Source organism: Pinus tabuliformis, chromosome Q (genome assembly GCF_031772625.1).
Source record: "Pinus tabuliformis cultivar Carrire ecotype Pingquan chromosome Q, CPIR1, whole genome shotgun sequence".
NCBI lineage: Eukaryota > Viridiplantae > Streptophyta > Pinopsida > Pinales > Pinaceae > Pinus > Pinus tabuliformis.
In genome coordinates this window covers 408577952-408600353 of record NC_142296.1, presented here as the reverse complement: position 1 = coordinate 408600353, position 22402 = coordinate 408577952, and the positions used below count along the sequence as shown (strand labels likewise).

At 39.6% G+C, this 22402-nt stretch overlaps 1 protein-coding gene across 1 annotated transcript in view; it reads right to left on the bottom strand.

The window, feature by feature from the left end:
* LOC149219915 (uncharacterized) overlaps window positions 1–22036 on the bottom strand; it is a 39571-nt gene extending 17535 nt beyond the window's left edge. The window contains exon 1 of the mRNA XM_089386956.1: window positions 21945–22036. Coding sequence (XP_089243082.1) covers window positions 21945–22036 — 92 coding nt within the window. The remainder of the gene's footprint in view (window positions 1–21944) is intronic.
* Between the last annotated feature and the right edge of the window lie 366 nt (window positions 22037–22402).

Here is a 22402-nt window from a genome sequence, read left to right as displayed (position 1 = left end):
TAAGATTCATACATACTTATACTGAATAGTCCATACATGCATGCGTAAGAAAATAGATACATTACCCTTTAGAGTAAACAAGATAGATGGAATGCAATATGACATATGCATGAAACCCGTTGGCTCTTGTTATATTAAGAAGTCTAAGTTCTAGTCATACAATACATCCATGTCCAACCACTAGTTTCGATAGCAAAATGTTACAACCACAACCGCTTGCTCCTCCAAAGAGATATATTAGCTCTATGCAGTGGAGAAGCCATGGCGCATTATAACACTGTCAAAACTTTCTCTAAGATACTCTTATCGAAGCTTAGTTGACCAAAAGAATTTATAATGAGTTATGAGGTACTATTTATAGCAAAGGGTGGGGTGACACTTGACATTCCCCCTTGATACTGTTCATCTATCCTCATGACTTTTCAACTACTCTATGACTATTACATTCAACTATTGCACTTGAACTTCCACTTGGAAAGACGTTACATTGCAATGCACATGTGCCCATGTGAGACAAAATGGCTTGAGCAAGCCATGAAAGTCATCAATGACACTCAGACCGTTGTGCCGAGACAAACTCTTTGGCATCATTGTGATGGTCGAAGGTGGTGAGCTAATGCCAAGCTTGGTCATCTGTGATGGTGTCCGTGCGATCAATGGTGACATCTTGCTGAAGCGAACTCTTGCCTTCGTTGCATCTGAGTGCATTGATATGACTCCTCCATCCAAATCGCCTGATAGCATGCGCATGGTCATCCTAGGTTTGACCAGATCAGCAACATGTTGATGCATAGTGTCCACACTGCTCTCTAAGCATGTGCTGGTGGCCATGCACATCAATTTTTCAAAATACATGTTCAACTCCAGATGGAATTGCTTCTTGTCTTCACCTCGGTGAGTGTGCCAAATGGGTGGGATCACATGCATGCGCATAATGACATACATGCTGCTAAATTCCCTTTCATGCAATCAACAACACTTCTCACCTTGTCTGCTTCGTGCCAGCTGCTGGGATGGATCTATAACATTTATGGGCACAGTTTCATCCATTTGTACAGGTTGCGCCCCCTTCCGTACTTGTTCCTATTGCAACTCATTCTCTCATCTATGCAGCTCCCGTTCTTCCTTGAGATGTTGCTTCAACACATGCAACTCCTTCTCTGTTCTATTCTCTGCCTTCGTGCGATCTTCATGTCATGCCGTCACCTCATAGCCTCAGTGTCCAAAGTTTCTTTCATCACAAGTGGATCTGCTTGAGCTTGCAACTTTGTTCCATCTTTGTGTTGTCAACAACCTTCCTCTTGTATTCGTCACATACAGGTGTGCCGAATTCTGCTGCTGCTGATGGTGCTGCTTGCTGTGATGCTGTTGCCATTAATCTTGATATCCTTGTCCATTAACAACTTGTTGTCTTCGTGGATAATAAAGTTCATAGACACTTGGCTGATTGCATCCCCAGTTGCACTCTTAACAATGTCTTTGACTTTGCTCTCCTGACGGCCATTGTACTTGTGCTGCTGAGAGACAGTCGAACACCTATGATGCTCGAAGACATAGCAACCCTCATGGAAATAAATATGTCAATCGAAAACCAAAACACTTGAGGACTGACTTGCAACATACTTGTGTGGTTGATCGTGAAGGTTACACAATTTCCGCCAGGAGGCCGGGAGTCTAACTACCAAAACTGCGCAAGGCAGAGTCCAGGCTCTCAGGAGCCTGACTGATCATTGGATTTGCACAATGCACAGTCCAGTCTAGCCTGCTGAGGAATGAAACTGCACAATGCACAATTTCAGTCAGTAGTGACATGCAACCAGTAAATTACATTGCGTAGTTTCTGGGGCCAACAGGACACTGCCTCCAAGAATTGCGCAATGCAAGCCTGGAGGTCAGTGCTGGGTGAGACTTGCGTAATTTATGGAGGGTAGGTAGAGGCTTCACTTCCAGAAATGTGCAATGCTAGCCAGGTAGGGCACAATCAGGGCCAAGAAAACCAAGACTGATCGACGGGCGACTTAAAACATGATAATTATGGATGCATGGTGAGATGAGTGCAAACAAGAGTGAATGATCATTCATGCAAAAAACAAGTGCAGGATTCAGAAAATGGGAAAGCATGCATGTGTGTGAAGCGAGTCGTTGCAACGACGACTATCCGTGAAAAATAGTGTCATGCATGCGACAACATGGAGATGCGAGCGAAAACTGAAATGATGCTTCTACAATCTAACATACATCAAAATGACAGCAATCACTCACAGAAATCAAGAAAACATCACTAACACAAAGCGAAACACAAAAAGTGATAGATACGCAATGCAAGACATGAAAGGAGGGCTTATCCAAAGACAATTGAGTTGAATGTGCCGACAAATCCTAGATGAAATATGGGATGTCAGAGCTTCAAGGTCGATGTAAGGAATGAGTTCTGCAACGTTCAATTGATGAGTTTTGATAAAATCGAGGTTGTGACATGTATGCCACATATTTAGGAAAAGCGACACTTGGCGGGAGGTTTCACAAATGATCTTTGCATGTAACCTCCCACTGCTAAAAATAGATCCCTGAATCAAGGGATACCTTTGCATGCTACGTTGGGAGAAGCAGTCCATGCATACAAATCAGTTTTTCTTGGTCTTGGAGGGTACCAGTCAACCCAACTGCACATGCAACAGTCTGCTCAATTGAGGGGAAAAAATGTGCATTTCTGGGACGGAGCTAGGCTGGTTGCCTAGTGGGATTGCGTAATTTCTAGGCAGAGAAGTTGACTCTTGCCCAAAATTGCACAATTTCTGGGCTGAGCAGCCTTGCTAGGAGGAATTGTGCAATTTTCTCAGTGAACAATGACAGGCGCATTTGCGTAATTTTGGAGCCCAGCAGGTTTCCAGACAGAATTGCACAATTTCTAGAGGGAAGGCTGGTTTCCCTTTAGAATTGCGCAATTTCTTGAGGGAGCTACTCAGCCTGCAGCTTGACCAATCATGGAGAAACAACCTGTGAGGGGGATGCAACAAGCTTTGATGGACAGGTTGTCATTCTGCAAGAAAATCATTGAAGCTTGCGTACTTGACAAGGAAAGACATGTTGCTGTGAAAGGTTGGTAGGGAGGCTCGAAAACGAAGCTAAGGAAAAATTTTGGAGGGTGGTTGTAGCCGCTACAACAGAAAGTCGCATCAGTTTATTGGGTATAAGGATGGTTTAAAAGGTTATAAGATTAGGAACATAGAAACATGGAAGGTTGTGTACAACTGAGATGTAGTGTTTAGAGAGGTGAAATATGTTATTAAACATGAAGTCCTACCAAAGGAAAAGGAACTTGAGAAGATAGAATTTGAACTAAAGTAGGAAGAAACAGACTCTACAACAGAACATGAACAAAAGAGGAAGAGCCACACAATCCAGTTTTGAGGAGATCAATTCAAGAGAGAAGGAAGCCAGAGAGGTATAGTCCTTCTGCTTGTTGTTCAAATTTTTCTTTATTTGTTACTGATGATGATCCCATAACTATTAGGAAGGTAATGGATTCAGAGGATGGAAAACTTTGGAAGGAGGTCATGGTTGAAGAAATGACATCGTTAAACAAAAATGAGGCTTTTGAATCGGGATCTTGTGGAGTTGTCGACTGGAAGGAAACCCATTGGAAACAAATGGGTGTTTAAGACGAAGATGAATGCATAAGGCAAGGTGGATAAATACAAAACTTGTTTGGTAGGAAAAGGTTATTCCCAGGTGCCACGAATTGATTTTGGTGATATTTTTTCTCTTGTTGTCAAGTTAGCTTCTATTAGATTACATTTATCTGTTGTTGTTGCTTTTGATTTTTAGGTAGAATATATGTATGTGAAGACAAAATTTCTTCATGGGTGTTATCACCAAAAAATTGATCATCTAGCCTAATTTACTAGATGGATCGAAGTACACGATGTAAAGCCAATTTTACCATAGTAAAATTTCTTTCACTGTGAGAAATTACTTAATAAACTGCCTTTGTTAAGTATTTTATAGTTAAAACCATGAAAAATAATAAAATAAATCACTATTTGTTTGATTTTATTCTAGGAATAATTAATTAAACCATTATTCAATTATTATTCCTTGTCATATTTGACCCAATTATGAAAAATCAACAGATAAATTATTATCTTATTTTTCTCTAGGAATAATTAATTAATCACTAATTAATTATTATTCCTTGTCAAATTTGACTAAATCCCTTAGGAATAATTAAATAAATCATTATTTGTTTATTATTCCTTAACCAATTTCTTGAGATGATAAATAAATCATTTATTTATTTATTATTTCTAAATAAAAGTTTAAATACTTTTTCCCTCCTAACCAAATATAATAAAATATTCCAAGTGGTTATTCCAAGAATGGGGTTAATAATATTTTATTATTGCTCATTATTCAAGGATAACTCAATATTTTGTTATAAATAGAAGGGTTTTCCATTCATTATTCACTTTTGATTATTTTCATTGTTGCACTCACTGCTATAACTCTGATTATTTTCATTGTCCACCACCATTTTTCTTCCATTTGAGTTCCCATTGAGCTCAAACATTTCATTTGCTAGGTTTGCACATTATAGAGGAGAGAGACTCTACACAAGCTGAAGACGTTTGAGGATAGCCAAAAACCCATCCCATAGAGGAGGACTGGTAACATTTATTTGTTCCCTTCACAGGTGTTATAATAAAAACTATTCTTTGTATATCTAGTTTCCATTGGATGATTGTAGTTATTACTGTTTCTTTTTGCTGTCTAATTGTGATTGTGGCATAGATCAGGGCTTTGGCAGGTTTTGTTTCTATCAGTTGCTGCAGATCTAAAATGTTTAGCAGCCATTTATATTGTTGAGACTGTTTGTCATCCACAGCCTTAAGTGTTTCCTTTTCGTACATCTTTGAGAATAAAAAACTACAATAAAATTGACGACTCCACTGGGTTTTTTACTTCAGATCCAGAAACCTGGGTGACCTTTAGTTTTTAGCTTAGGGTTTCTTCCTTTTTCAGTCTCTTAATGTTTCCTAGCTTTTTAACCCTAGATCTATTAAATTTCTGACTTCTGCAAGTTTTCTGGTCTTTTCCGCAAGTCACAGGAACCAGTCGTGATAGAGACGACATTTATTTATTTATTTTTTCCGAGTTTTGCCGACCAAGAATCAAGGATTATAAATCACACTTTTTAGCCCAAAAAGTGCGATCTAGAGTCCAGAGTGCACCTTTCAGCCCAAAAAGTGCGATCCCTCCTGAAAACAGGTCAGTACTTGCGATTTTACGGTTTCTCGGTTTTTATTAGATCTGTTTCTAGGTTTTACCGAGAGCTATCTGCTAGGTTGTTTAACCTCTATCTCATCCCACTTAGGTCTTGATATACTCATATTTACTTGTCGAAGTGGAATTTAGCCCCCTAGGGCTTCTAGTACGCTTCCATCTTTATAGGAGGAGTTTAGGTGAGTGAGTAGTCTGAGTTTTTGCAGCACTTTCAGCCATATTTTCCAAATCTGTCCCCTTCTGTTTCAGATCTATAACGATAGGTTGTCACCATCCATAGTTTCATATTAAACCTTGTTTGGTCATTGGCCTTAGGGTCCCATCGACTGCTCTAGGTTTTTCACCCATCTCCTTATCTTTTTGTAGCGATCTTCCTCTCTAGTTTTTTGTTGTTGTTTCACCACTTTCTAGAAGCCTAGTGTCATTTGATCCCAGTCACACCGACAATTAGATTTCTTGACATTTTTAGTGCGTTTTCTGTCGATTTAGCCACCAACCAGCATAGTGTTTGCAAACCTAGTTTGGGTGGGTTTTAGTTAATTGTTTTGCTCTTCATTTTCTGTTGTTAATTTTAGTTTATCTTCAACAAGATTTTTTCTTTTTTTACAAACACGATTTAGGCTTAATCAATAAATACGCTTGCACACACAATCACACCTTAAGCAAACAGCGCTTGGTTTATACCGCCAAGCCAAGACTTAACATAATAAATGTATAATGGATTGGAGATTTCTGTGGTGTGGTTTTTGAGATTGTGAGTTCAGATATTCTACAATCTGCATTTTATGTCGACGTTTCGAGTCGAGAACAAGACTCATCCTCAGGACTTAATCTACAAAGAAGAGAAATAAGGCTATATATATGATATGTTGTGTTGTGAAGATGAGGAGCCGACTAGTTAAAGGTGAATAATTACTTTCTATTAAACCTAATTTATTTGGACATATTGTTGATCTCCCTTCACCATTTCTGTGTCACATGTGCCCTACCACCATTGCACCACCAAGGTGTTTGTCACGAAGACTATTAGGCCTTCACCCCTAGTTTCCGCTTGGGCATATTACCCCTCCCCGTCGGGTTCGAGTTCATAGCCCTTCGAGTCCCCATACTAACTCTTCTCTTGGTCCATCTGATTCCTCATCTGATTTCGAGCCTCCTTCATCGCATATCGTCACCATGTTTGGACCCACAGCTAGTGCAGGAACCCAACTTGGTCTTGACTCCAGTTCTATCCTGGTAGTCACATCAAGTGGAACAGTCTCAAGAACTGTTCCAGCAGCCCCCATGCTCCCTTTTATGGTTGGGTTAAGTCTCCCAGATTTTAGCTAGTTGATTAAAAAACCCAATACACCACGATGTTGGTTGGCCTACTATGCCAAATAAGCTTCCCTCAGACATCCCAATGTTTGAGGGTAATTCTGGAGAGGACCCTACCAATCATGTCTTATCCTTCCACATGTTGTGTTCATCCAAATCCATTACCGATGAATCCATTCGTCTTCAGCTCTTCCAACGCACACTCACTGGAGACACTAAAAAATGGTATGTAGACCATCCCACTGCATATCATTCCATTTTCGCGATGCTTAATAAAGTGTTCCTCTCATATTTCTAGTTAACTCTCCAGTATGACTGGTACGGAGCTAATGACCTCATTTCGTCAGTCCTCGGCCACTCGCCTTTCCGACCAAGTTCAAGAGTGGCATAGAAGGAGGAGCACATGTCGTGCCCCTCCCTTCGAAGACCGTGTCTATCTATATTGGTTTCTTGGGAGCCTTTTGGCACCCATTGGAAAATATGCCACGTCCCATTTTCCTTAGACTGAGGAAGAATCTATCCAAACTGCTCTAAGATATGAACTGATTTATGCACAATCCAGTTATGTCTATATTGTCATTTTAGACCTCCCTCATCCTGGAAGTGCCAATGCACTGGGGGAATCTCACGTTGCCGACGGTATTATTGGAACCATTTCACACCCTTCTCCATATACTCAACAATGTTATGGCTATCCGCAGGGGGCACCAGTTCCTCCAACACTTATGCCCCTCCTGTTAGCAACATGTTTTCAGGGCCGTAGCCTGTCTACCAAACCATTTCTCCTCCTTATGCACATCCAAGCGCTCCAACCCCTCAAGCATTTGTGCCACAGCCTCCCTTGCATCCTCAGCCCCATCAACCACCGCCACCTCAAGGTCAAGTGTTTACGCAGCAGAGTGCGACCAATCCCCAAAATTCGAAGAAAAAGAATAAGGGGAAGGGTAACAAGGGTAACTAAGGTAATCAACCTAGTGAACCCCAGGGGAACCCGCCTAACACTAACAACCAGCAATAGGGCAGCCAACCCAAGAAGAACAAGGCTATTCATACAAATAATCCTTATGCATTTTGTGGTGTGCATGACCATTATACACATGAGTGTCCTCTCTTACCCTAGATGCGCCAAATGTGGGAAGCTCAAGCAACTTCTAGAGGTCAACAATCGCCTCAGAATCCCGCGCCATCTCAACTGACAATGCTTACATATCCTTTCCATCAGCAAGGATTTGTTGTTGCTCAACCTTAGCCAGGTTAAGTAGCCCATCGCGCCCAACCTTTTGGTCCTGGTGACTACCAGATCCTCATGATGAATTTTGATAAGGATAATCCCTCTGATATCAACTTGCAAACTCGGTCGCATCAATATGACAAGCCATCGACTTCGTCCACCACTGAGTCCAAAACCAAAGCATTTGTTGAGCCTATTATGACACCAAATGGTCTGTTACAGATCCCTCAACCTAAGGTTGAGGCCATTCCTAAGATCCCCAAGGGACCATTATGCCATAATGTGGCTTCTAACCGAGTCGCCCATACATACAGTATAGTAGAAGACTTGGAACAATCATCTGTTTCTATGTCGACGTTGGAAGTCCTCCAGTTGTGCCCATAGAAAAGAAACATTTACTAACTGATTTGGGTGCATTAGATCCTTCTGATGATCGTTTGATTTTCTTTCCTATTGATACATTAGAACATTCCCCATTGCATTCATCCGTTGCTTTCCAGATACCAGTTCGAGTCTGTAATGCCATCATCTCTTGATGCATTATTGACAAAGGTGAATCCACCTGTGTGATGTCCACTGCTGTTTGGAAACAACTTAAGTCACCTGAGTTGTCCCCCTCCACCATCACTGTGCGTGCTTGGGACGGACACTTCTCCCAGCTCCTTGGCATGTACCGCAACTGTCCAGTTACCCTTGCCGGAAAGAATGTCCACGTAGACATTGAGGTTATTGATGCCCCTTTAGATTACAACATTCTCTTGGGTCGTAGTTACACATATGCCATGTCATAATCACATATGCAATTTTCTGCAAGATGTGCTTCCCCCATGAAGGGAAGATCGTTACCATTGATCAATTGACATACTATGAGACGACATCTGTGACCTCCCCCGAGTCCATTATCTCGTCGGTGTCAGATAATCAGTCTCCAACTCCCCTCACCGGTGTTTCACCCAAATTATAAATATTCCTCATTGTTGGGTGCTTTCCCTGGTCCTCCCCCTCTCATCTCAAAGCCTAACTCTATGAGTGTTTGCATGTTACAAGCATCACGGGTTGCTCTCAAGCAGCTTGGTACATCTGATCAACAACTAGCTCCTCAGCACCCTGCTATTGCCATCCCAGTTGAGCCCTCTGGATCCCCCCCAGGACCTCCTCCGTTTGTGGATGCCTCTCCTATGTTTCCACCAGGAACCGTTCCTCCAGGCCTGAACCATCCAAGAGCTATTCCGTTGGGACATTACGTTGCAGGCCAGATACCTTTCTTATTTCCCCCTCTGGGAGTATTTTCTATCCCTATCATGGTGATCCTTCGTAACATGACTTTGGGGATCCCAGTATGGTACATCGATCCCCCTGTAAGGATTCTGCCTGGTCAGCTAAAACCTTATCATGCTTTGACCCTGGTTCAATCAGTCCCTGCGGCCCCTATCGCTGCTTCAGTTCCATCACAATCTCAATAGGAAACCACTCTTGTTGTGCAAACATCTAGACGGGGGGAAATCTAAAAGGAAAGAACCTAAGGACAAGGCTCCCCAAGCTCCTCTATCCCCTAAGGCCCCAAAGCCATCACCTTCATGCATTTTCTGTAAAGCTATTGGGCACGCCACCAATAAATGTCCCGAGATTCCTCATCTCAAACCTTTAGTTCATTAAATTTTCCCTGAGTCAAATATCCCTGAAATCCATGTTAACTTTCCAGGTCAACCCAAGAAACTTAGAACGTTACGCACAAATCATGATTGTGCCCTGTGTGATCGTCATGATCGCTATTACAATTGTTTCCCTTGTCTCGATGAATTTCCCGATTGCCTTGAAGGGATTTGCGAATATGAGGTCACTCGTAGTGGAACACCTACTCCTCTACCAGGATTTTGGTACCCCTATTCAACTAGAACAGGGGGACTTTGGTCCCACCATCATGATCCCTCCCCCCGATGTCGAGATGATAGACACTGTAGGCCATATCCTTCACCTGTCGTCATCCTTGAGTTCCTCGCAGGCAAACCTTTCTGAGGTTTCTACGCGTGCTTCTATCGAGCCTCTTTCGACAGAGTCCCAGGTCTCAACATCTGTAGATCCTCCATCTACCAGTTCGTCATCTACCATTCAATATGATGTGTATGTGAACCTTCTTTCTTAGGTTGATGCACCAGGTACCACTGCCGCATCATGTAGCCAGTTTTCCTCTTGTCCACCCATCTTCCGTTCTGATGAGGACATCATGGAAGCTATGTCTACCCCTAATTACCCTTGGGATGATATGTACGATCGCGCATACTTCGTGCCACAATAATATCATGACCAATATGCTGTGGAATCCAAAGACTTCATCCATGGTGAAGTCGATTGGTTTCGAAATCCAATCCCTGCCCCAGATTCTTTTGAAGAAGGGAATATGGGTGACATCTCCCCTATTATCAAAATTGACATTTCAGATAAACCAAGGGTCGAAGAAAATATTTCCTTGGGGGCACAATGCACCCCAAAAGAAATTGAAGCTTTCAAATAATTCTGTGATGTTTTCACCTGGTCTTACTATGAAATGCCCGGACTTAATCCTGCCATTGTTGAACACCATATCGACACATGGCCCGATGCCACTCCTGTCCGTCAGAAGTTGAGCCCCATCCACCCTTCTCATCATGAGGCCATCAAATTCGAGATTGACAAGCTCAAGTAGGGTGATTTCATCTATCCCATTGAATATACCACATGGGTATCCAATCCAGTTCCTGTTTTTAAGAAGCAAGGCACCATTCATGTCTACACGGATTTTCGCGACCTGAACAAAGCTTGTCCCAAAGACAAATTTACCACACCCTTTATTGACCAGATCATTGATGAGTGTGCAAGGCACGAGGTTCTATCCTTTATGGATGGATTCTCCGGGTACAACCAAATCAGTATCCGTTGTGCTGATCAGTTAAAGATCGCGTTCATTAGTCCGTGGGGAACCTTTGCATATCGGGTCATGCCATTTGGCTTAAAAAATGATGCAACCACATTCCAGTGGGCCATGTCATACTATTTTCATGACTTGGAACATCTTATCCTTTCTTACCTTGATGATCTCACTGCTCGTTCTAGGTCATGGGCACAACTTATTCATGATTTGTGCACCATTTTTCTCCAATGTTGCAAGTATAACATTTGTCTTAATCTGTTGAAATGTGTGTTTTGTGTTCCCTCCGGTTGTATGTTAGGCTTCATTGTATTGAAATACGGTATTACTCTTAACCCCTTGAAATTTCAAGCCATTCTTGAGCTGCCACCTCCCTGTACCTTGCGCCAGTTACAAAGTCTTCAAGGCAAATCCAACTTCCTTTGCAGGTTTGTACCTAACTATGTGACCACCGCACATGGGTTTCTTAGAATCCTTTGCTCAACCATTCCATTTGTTTGGGATGACCATGCTCAATAGTATTTTGATGCCCTGAAGCATGCTGTCACTTCCATACCCTTGATCAGTCCCCCCGACTTCTCCAAGGATTTCATCTTGTACATCTCAACTTCTGCCCATTCGGTCGTTAGGGTCCTTATTCAAGAAGATGATGATCGGAATAAGCATGTTATCTACTAAGTCTATAAGAACCTGGTAGGTCCCCTCGTGAAATACTCTCACGAAGAGAAATTGGTGCTGCCTATCATGTTCTCTGTCCAAAAGATTCATCAATATATCCTTACCCATACCACCAGGGTTGTAACAAAATCCAACCCCATGACCTTCCAAGGTCACTTCGTCACCTCTCATAATCAAATTTCTTCATCAAGTGACACTTGGACATTGATGGCTATCTCCTCTTAATACTTGTTGTACAATGTACCGATTTTCATCATGATTAACCATCATTTACTCATGTTTCCATGGTCACCACCGAGCCTATTCTGTGTGGTAGCGTCATCGAGTAACCCTTGTTCAGAGCATCCGTGATGAGTCACCTTTGCATTCATTGAGTCTGTTTCACATCCCAATATATAATGTCACAGTATTCCATCCATATTTACATACCATTCATCTTGTGTTTCCCATTTTGGCCTCCAGTCATGCTATCCCCAACCCCTCCGGAGTTGAGTCAGTTGCTGCCAGGTCAACCATGCACTTTATGCTATGATAAGGGAAGTATTTGTTTGTCCCTCAGTCCCACGTTTTCCATTGTCCCTGGTGTCACTCCATTAGTCACTTTACTATTTTCCCTCGTGCCTTAGTTGAGGATCCTCATTGCCTCACTTATCGCGGGTCCTATTCTGTCGAAATCAACTCATTTATTCCAAAATAACGGCCTATAGGGTGGTGTATCTTGGTTCCAACTTCCATTCTTGTTCGGCACCTTAGATCGAGTAGAGGGACTCATTATTTCCCTTTGACTTGGTTGTTTCATGTTCGTGATTCATACACTTGATGGTCCAACGATGCAGTAGATTGTACCAGTGATTCCCGGGTGTGTGTGAGATGTTTCAGACCTCATGAGGGGGTGGCCCTCCAGGTATCCCCCCACATGCCCGCATGCATTCCTATTATGCTACAACCTTAGATGCAATTCTGAAGATTTAATGGGTTCGGTTTCTACTGATCGCATTGTTCATAGCATGCACGTCTCCTTCAGATGATCCATTTAGTTTTGCAGAGCCCTTCCCTGTTCCGTAGGGCTTCTATGGTTGTTCTAGCCTCCCTCCCACCCATTTTTTGAGGGAAGCCATTATATCTCATGTACTTAGATATTATTGTATTTAGTCCTGGCTCATGTTTTTCCACGTGCATTATGTATATGGGATAGACTGTATTATTTTTTGGCTCTGTTATGTGAGCACGTCATGTACCATTCAACATGTACTTCATTGCTCAGTTTTATGTTTCTAGGCACACCATTATTTTTGTACTAGGTTATATCGCCGGGTATGGGTATGCCTCCCCTGCCTCATTGAGGTCTGGTACCACAACATAAAAGGAGACTTGCATTGGTCTCGCCCCCTTTGTCCCTATCCTCTTTCGCTTTAGCTTTAATGGTCTCTCTCTGACTCCACTACGTCATCTAGTGATTGTGTCTTTATAACATACTCGGGTAATACGTTTTGCTCCTAACACTTGTACGTTGGGGGGAAATCTATTATCACCAAAAAATTGATAATCTAGACTAATTTACTAGATGAATCGAAGTACACCATTTAAAGCCAATTTTACCATAGTAAAATTGCTTTCAGTGTGATAAATTACTTGATAAACCACCTTTGTTAGGTTGTTTATAGTTAAACCCATGAAGAATAATTAAATAAATCACTATTTATATGATTTTTTTCCAGGAATAATTAATCAAACCATTGTTCAATTATTATTCATTGTCATATTTGACCCAGTTATGAAAAATCAACAAATAAATTATTAATTATCTTATTTTTCTCTAGGAATAATTAATTAATCACTAATTAATTATTATTCCTTGTCAAATTTTACTAAATCCCTTAGGAATAATTAAATAAATCATTATTTGTTTATTATTCCTTAACAAACTTCTTGAGATGATAAATAAATCATTTATTTATTTATTATTTCTAAATAAAAGTTTAAATACTTTTTCCCTCTTAACCAAATATAATAAAATATTCCAAGTGGTTATTCCAAGAATGGGGTTAATAATATTTTATTATTGCTCATTATTCGAGGATAACTCAATATTTTGTTATAAATAGAAGGTTTTTCCATTCATTATTCACTTTTGATTACTTCCATTGTTGCACTCAGTGTTGTAACTATGATTATTGTCATTGTCCACCACCATTTTTCTTCCATTTGAGTTCCCATTGAGCTCAAATGTTTCATTTGTTGGGTTTACACATTATAGAGGAGAAAGACTCTACATAAGTTGAAGTCGTTTGAGGATAGTCAAGAACCCATCCCATAGAGGGGGACTGGTAACATTTATTTGTTCCCTTCACAGGTGTTATAATAAAAACTATTCTTTGTATAATTGGTTTCCATTGGATGATGGGAGTTATTATTGTTTCTTTTTGTTATTTAACTATGATTGTGGCATAGATCAGGGCTTTGGCAGGTTTTGTTTCTATCAGTTGCTGCAGATCTACAATGTTTAGCATCCATTTATATTGTGGAGATTGTTTGTCATCCACAGTCTTAAGTGTTTCCTTTTCGTACATCTTTGAGAAGAAAACACTACAACAATGAGGATCTGGAAGAAGATATCTACACGAAGAAACCAAACGGCTTTGTAGTGAAGGGTAAGAAAGAATTGGTATGTAGGTTAAAAGTGTCTCTATATAGGTTAAATCAGTCACCAATGATGTATTATCAAAAATTTGATACATATATAGGGGGACTTGGCTTCACAAGGAGCAAAGCGGATCACTATGTGTATTTTAAATTAATTGGTGACCATGTTATTTATTTGGTGTTGTATGTGGATGATATGTTGTTGATTGGAAATGACAAAGAAATTATCCAAGATTTGAAGACCCAATTGTCCTCTAAATTCGACATGAAGGGTCTTGGTGTGGAAACTATATTTTAGGCATGGAAATTAAATGATATCGGGCGAAGACGAAGCTCTCGTTAAAGAAGAGGAAGTATGTTGATAATATTTCATAAGTTTAATATGCTAATAAACCAATGAAGGTTCCTATTCTTGTAGAGGTAAAGTTATCTAGTGAACAATTTCCTAAAACACAAGAAGAGGAAGAGGACATGTCACATGTTCCATACACGAGTGAATTTGATAGCTTGATGCATGCAATGGTCTGTACCAAACTAGAAATTGCACATGCAGTGGGAGTATTGAGTAGGTTTATGTCAAAACCAAGGAAGGAGCATTGGACAACAATGAATCAGGTTTTCAGGTATTTGCGTGGAAGTAGTGGACAATAGTGAAGAAAGTAGTCAATTGAATGAGCAAGATTCAATGTGTGGTGGCACTTTTAACTACAAAGGCTGAATACATGGCATTCACTCATGCAAGCAAGGAATCTGTTTGGCTGTAGAGATTATGTTCAAGTATGGGGTTGGTACAACAAGCTATAAAGATAGATTGTGACAACGAAAGTGAAATTTTCTTGGCAACGAACCTTGCTTATCATTCAAAGAAAAATCACATTGATGCTCAGTATCACTTTGTGAGGGATATGGCTGAAGACAAAAAGGTGTTGTTAGTAAAGGTGGACACTTTGAAGAATTTTGCAGATGCATCATTGAAGCCTATGAGCATTGAGAAGTTTTCTTGGTGTAGAAAAACTACGGGCATTGTAGGCGTGAAACAATGACTATGCGCTCTTGTGCCCCCTATGTGGAAAGAAAACAACAAGTGTGAGAATGTTGGGTGTGTTATATTCTTTCCATGACTAGTATCACTCATTGTTATGTTGTGTCAGGCACAGTGGGGGGTCCTTGGGGGGCCTCATATTTTTAATAAATTCCTTTATAATAACTTATTTTTTACAATTGAGATGTCGTAGAGGAACAATAAAGTTACATTACTTGTTTGTTTTCTTAAATATTATTTAATATTTAGCTATTTGTTTTCTATAGCCAACCATGACATCACTAAAACCTCATATGTATTGTCACCATCAATTTAATGGACTACTCTTTCGTTAATGAGCGTGATATTCACTACAACAATGAAGGAATTTGTTTGAGAAGTGTAATTTTATTGTGCTTGTTTCATTAAACGTATATTTGAAATATTTCCATGCTTGATTTCAATAATTCTAAATGTTTTAGTCTTTCCATCCTTTTGAAACCATCCATAGCATGCACAAGAACCCACTGATATTTCTATCCTAAATCCCTAGTAATTGATTGTGAGGCCTTTGTTCTCTAACTAAATTTGCAGAGTGTTTTCTATTTTAGAGGTATTATATGAATTCTTGTTGTACTTGATCTAAGCGATTTGAATTGTGTTAGTATTTTGTTGTGGATTTTTATGTCATTTTTTGTTGGAGGTTGATATCTTCATTTAATCCTTAGTTATTTACATTAGATTCATGTGTTCACTATTGGTTGTGATATTAAAGGGCTTCAAACATGATGCAAATTTGCATAGAAACTACTTCTTTTTTCAGATGTATGAAATGAATTATCTCTATGAGTTTGATTTCTGAAGCTTAAATGGGTCATTTGAATTTGGATTTCATTATTGTTGTTGTTATAATACCAAAATATTCCTATTTGTTAGTGGTGCTTTGAGGTAGAAGAGTCTCCAAGTATGAAAACACTAGTATCTTTGGAGTTCTTGGCAATAAATATATTTGTGCAGTTGAAGACTAGCAATGAATTGGAGCAGTTTATAGGGATTATGATGTTATATGTTAGTGGGCACTTTGAGTTAGAAGAAATGTTGTGGAAGTTATCTAAGGAGTAGTCATGAGAATATTGCTATGTGTGGTTGAAAAACATACATAGGTTAGCACAATGTAGAGAGCTTTAGAAGCTAATGGTTCATCAATACTTCAAGTTGGAAGCACTTTCAAGTATTGGAACATTGATATGTGTGTTTGAAGAGCATACACAGACTATCATAGTCTGAAGAGCATTGGAAGCTAAATGTGAATGAGTTCTTTAAGTTAGAAGAGATTCCAAGTATGAAAAAATTATAAATGGAGGAGTTGTTGGTAGTTGGATGTGTGAAGCATAAAGAGAATATGGGGTTGACATAGCTAATAGAGCTTACACCCCTAGATGTTAGTGGGTGCTTTGGGTTAGAAGAACTGATAAGTATGGAGACAATGATATCCTTAAAGTTGTTCTAGGTAAAAGGATGTTCATAGTGGAAAAGATTATTGGAGTTGGTATAGTGTATAGAGCTTTAGAGGCTACTTGTTTGTGGGTTCTTTGAGTTAGAGGAGTTGCACGTATGCAAACTAGGTATGTTTGGAGGAGGGAAAATGGGTCTGTCGAAATTTTCTTCATTGGCCTAATCTCCACAAAGTAGTGCTATAAATTCCCTTCCATTTTAAAATCTATATTCCAACAACCTAGGTATTCCTTACTGAAAGATTAATTTAGATTGAATTTTTTTGCTCATTCAACAAAATACAATTGTTGGAAATTTAATTGGAAATAAAAAATCAGTGGAAGCTATCGGAAACCAATATCCAAAATACACATAGAAATTGATGCCCTTCAAATATCAACTTTTCATTAAAATTGCTTCAAGCTTACAAGGGCTCCCAAACTGGGAAAATAACCCATTGGTAAAAAAGAAATATTTTGCTGCATCATATAACTTGTATGATCCTATGAAAACTTGTTATAAAAACCCTCCTCTTGCAATTGAAATTTATCCCATAAATTTGTACAACCATACTTATCTTTTATTGGGTTGTATGGCCTCCTGAAGCTTCCTTTTCACATGTTGCGTATGGCCCCTTAAATTTTTGAGAGCTAGGTCAATCTCCTTTTGTTGCCCACATTGGTTTCTTTTTTCTCGTTTTGACTTTCAGACTAAGTGAAAATCATTTATCACTTTGCCAATTGTGTTTTTTCTAATAATTTATATGTATCACACTCTTTATGTATTTTCCTTTCACTTTGTGTTTCTTTCATAACATTGAGTTGATGACCAGGTCTCCATAACCCTAATATCTAAATGATTGACAATTGAGACTAAATCTAATTGACAGTGGAGATTACATCAAAATCATTAATGTAAATAATCTACAATTTATTAAGACATTAATAAACTCACCAATAAAATACTTCATTTTAATAATTAACTTTAACTAAAGTCACCAATAAAATACTTCATTTTAATAATTAACTTTAACTAAAGTGAATTATAAAATAGAAAGGACCTTTTTGGGAAATTTCCACACGTTGGACACTAGACCTATGTGGAAGTTCTTATCTAACGCTACAAACACCAACATTCCATGTGTCTCGTAGTTGTTTGGGGGTGTAGGGAAATTTTATTTAGAGAGGTTAATTATATATTAGTCATTGCATTGGAATTTATCATGGGATCAATATTTGAAAGTTTGACCACATTGTGCATTTATTGTATGGTGGCTAAGGACTCATAATAACTCACATGTTGCAACTAATGCATGTTTTTTTGATGCATCATTTGCATTTTTTTCTCATGGGAATGTTCAAAGTGTGCCTCTAAAGTGTCTTGTTAATCATGCAGTAAGTCAAGATTTGGAATGATTCATTATATTTGTCTCCACTAAATTTTTCACTGAGATCACACATTTAAATCTAAGACCAAATATAGTTTTACACATAAGAGATCTAAGACAAAAAATGATTCAATTTTTTTATGTAGTGGTTATAATGATGAAGGAATGATGGGGGTGATGAAAATCCTAACAAATCCAATGACAATAATAGATGATAGCTTTGTAATCTAGCTAGAAAGTTTAGAAAATCTAGACAAATTTATGGATCACCTCAATAGTTAACACAAGCACATTAAATTCACATCCACCATCAATATTAGCATTGTGTTATTAAAACTTCAATTTATTTCATGACTTAGAAATACACAAAATAATGCATCAATACTTTCTTTCATTATTTCGATTCCCTTATTTTTTCTTTATTTCTATCTTCAGTTTTGAAAATACATCATTGTAAACTCATTATACTCCTAAAAAATAGGGTGGCATGATGCCATTACCAAATATTTGCACAACCTCTCCTCGTAGACTCTAAAACCATGGTGAAGATACCATCCTTTAATGCAAACCTAAATAACATTGTTGATGGTGTACCTGATTGTTTTTTTTTCTAGCAACAATAGGCAATTCAACCAAGCCATATTGCAAAATATGATTATCATTAAAAACACGGGGTTTAGTAGGACACACATTGATAATATCACAACTTTCTATCATTTTCCTAGCATATGAAGATATTAATGTGCCATGCTTTTCTGGTTTGACACTTATAAGTGTGATACCATTTAGGACTTGAGATTGTTTTTGGCGACAATAATTATAAGTCATTAACCCAATTTTGAGATCCTATGGACTAGGGATTATGGTTAGATGTTATAATTATGAAAGTAACAAATAATATAAGCATGGCTCTTATTTCTTTCACATAGGCAATACCTTTCATTTTTTCATCATTCAAAGGAGAATGGTGGTGCAATTCAAATTCCTTCTATAGTAGTGGTGCTTGACATTGCTGTGAAGGTCAAGTCCTAACATTCAATTTATCAATGTCAATGGTATGCCTTGTTAAGGTTGCTCCTTGAGATTTGTAATAGAGGCTGATGTTAACATAGATATCATACCTTTAATATTTTGTTTAAAAAATCAAAAGTTCAAGGGCACTAAAAGACTCCCTAGGAAAAACATGTTGTAGAAATGTATTAGGATATATGTAATGGATATGAATGGAATTTAAGGAAAATACATATGTGAGCATAGTAAAAAAATATATTTATTGATGTATAGACGTAACTATATGAACAATGATAGTTTAGGTTGTGTAAAGTTTAACTAGGAATAGGAACTACATAGTAAAATAAAAGGTCAAACTAAAAGCTGTAGATATGTTTTATTCATTAAAAAAAGACATTTGTATGTTAATTATATGAGAAATATTTTTAACATGGTAATAATAATATGACTACAAAAGTTTATCTTGATGATATACACGTATAAATGGAAAAGAAGAGAAATATACATATTGAGAATATTCTTGGCTTAGTGGGTCCTAACCCAGGTTTAGAGTTAAGTTTGTCAAACAAATACCTACACTACTAGCCCTTTCAGCATTAATCCGTGGAGCGCAAACTGAAGTCTCACCCGAAGCAGTATGGGGGGATGCTGGAACCAAGTTTCCGCACCCATAGATGGTTATGATGTCGTTTTATGCCCTAAACCTGTCTTCGCGCAGATCGATAAGCCCTTGAGGCTTATCAATATAACTTCCTCTTACCAACCTCTAGACCTTCACGAAGGTCTACGACTATCTTTCGTGGACCCTAAACAGGTGAATCAACCACTTAAGCACCTCTGTAATCACTCCTAAGTTTGTTATTACCCATATTGGCTTAAGTGTCTAATATCTTTAGCATGCATTAAGATATTCTTCACGTAAACAAATATTATTACTTACGTTCATATAACAATGTAAACCATGTAGAATTGTGCATCAATACAGAATTAAATCATAAACCCCATATTCATCATAACATAAACACATTCATTCATAACAGAAGTAAATAGGCAAAACACAAATATTTCTAGAATAATGTCTTTATTGATGCGTAAGATTTGCTTACAAACTTAAGACTACCCTACACACTCAGCTGCAAAGGTCCGCGCACTCAGCTGCAGACTCTACTTTAGGCCTCCACGCAAACAATTGTAGAGCCTCTCTTCTACTCTAAGAATCTTCGCTCTTCACTTCTATTGACCCATTACCTCAACTATGAACTTAACTGAACTCCCTTAGACTCTCTAAGACTCTCCTTTTTATACAATCTCATGGTCCACAGACCATGGGTAGGTCTATACAAGCCAACACACTTACATAAAAGAAGGGAAAATCCCTTTATGACACTTACTATCTACATGCTCCACAATCATAACTTGCGGAGACTTTACACTTTAGATCACAAAAAATTGGTATTTCTGCCCCAAAAATTGGGCTTTTTCCCCAAAATTGATATCAGGGGACCCTGTCCCAACAGGCTCCCAACACAAATATCGTGACTTGCCCCTGATTTACTTTACTGGCACGGAGATCTGAGTGCGAAGACCTCCCAGCTCGACTTGCGACACTGCTACCTCAGCCGCACTCTGCGTGGCTGCTTACTTGAGCTACTCAACCAGCTACTCGGTCGATGGTTCTGCACTAGCTTCTTTAACCTTCTGCTATGACCTCTATAGGCCTTCCAGCTTGTCTTCAATGGTGGAAGAGATAATATATGCCTAATCTAGCCAAGGCCCCAATTTAGCCTTGAGGAACGCCTCTTTTCGTTGCGCTTCCTCCACCTATTCAAGCAATTGATTTGCCTCATGCATCTTAGCCAGTCGGTGTGAGATAGCGACGGTGCACGCCATCGATCTTGCTTCATCATACTGCTACTGCAATTCCCAGGCCTCTGTGTTCAACCTCTGCAGGTTAGGATCCTCCTATAGAGTCGTAACGACCTCCATCGACTATTCAAAGAGTGCGGTGCAATCCGCCACTGCAGCATCCACTGTCGCTACTGCATCCTTTACAGCTACCTCGCACTATTCTCTAACCTCTGGTGGAGTTGAAGGGTGTGACTTCAACTCGAGCTCTGTGATTCTAAGGTTCAGTTCAAACTGAACCTTGGCCATCTCTGTCCTTGCATCGCGCACACCTGCAGCCAACTTCCTAATCTTGGCCTCCACTGGTGCTTCTTTTGGGATATGCAGCTCTGAAATGGTTCTGCATGCTTCGGCTACCACTGCTACAGTGTGCTCATTCTTCTCCTAAACCTTCTTCCAGGCTTCTAGCGCGACTGTCTTCTCAACAAATATCTATTTGTTGTTGACTTTCTGCTTGCTAATCATGCTCATCTCGCGTTGCTTTCAGGCCTTAAGTTCTTTAATCACACCTGCTTGTAGTGTGTGAAGGAATTCACTAGGGAGTGCAGCCAAGTTGAGGCCAACATTCCTCAACACGTTGACAGTAGCCTTGTCAGCTTCCGCCTCTGTGCTTAGAGCTCCATCCGACAGCGCAACTACCCAGAGATCCAAGGATCGAACCAACTCTGCTGCTTGAGTGGTCCCCGATGCCAAACTAGTTGATGTCGCGCTGCTCTGTCCTGCACCTACCTGCAATCTAGTTGTTTGGATCTATAGCTCGTGCAAACCTTTCTGTATAGCGACCAATGCTTTCTTTTTCTGCTCCTCGAATTGCTGTAGCAGTTTCGCGGTCGTATCCCTTACCTTATCTCCAATATCATCCAAGTCACCCTCTGTCAAGGTGATTGGATCTAGCGATGATTTGGAGGCTTTGGTCTTCTTTCGTTGCCCCTCCTTTTCTTGTTCTCTATGTCGCTTTACGCAAAAAAGAGTGCTCTCCAGATCTCCACCTCCCTATTCTAACTGTTCATCATCCTCCGTTTGGGGTGAAGGAGACTTCTAACTTCTGTCAGAGCTGTGTTCTTCCTACTCTGCTTGCTCCTTTGCGGCGTGCTCTACTTCTGCGCGGGCCTTCTCCTCAGTCTCCTTCTTTCTCTTTTCTGCCAACTGCTGCACCTTCATTCAGGCCGCTTCCTTTTTTTTCTTCTCCGCGGACTTGCTAGTCCCGGCGACCAAATATGATGGTGTATTCCAATCTACTGGCCATCTCTTCAGGACTTCGGCAATGGAATCATCTGTAGCCAAGTAATGAAGATCATACCACTTCTGATTCAGATCCTTCAACGCCCAGATGTACACTTGGTGGAAGTCTGCTTTGAACTCCGTGTACCCAGATAACTGCTCAAAAACGGTTGGTGACAATCGTGGCTTGCGGTTGATGGTTGCGCAGATGCTTGCCTCCATCAGCACCCAAAATATTTTTCTTTCACGAACCCGCACAACATCCTTTGTGGCCCTTAGCGAAGAAAACTTCGCTGCTTCTGGTAA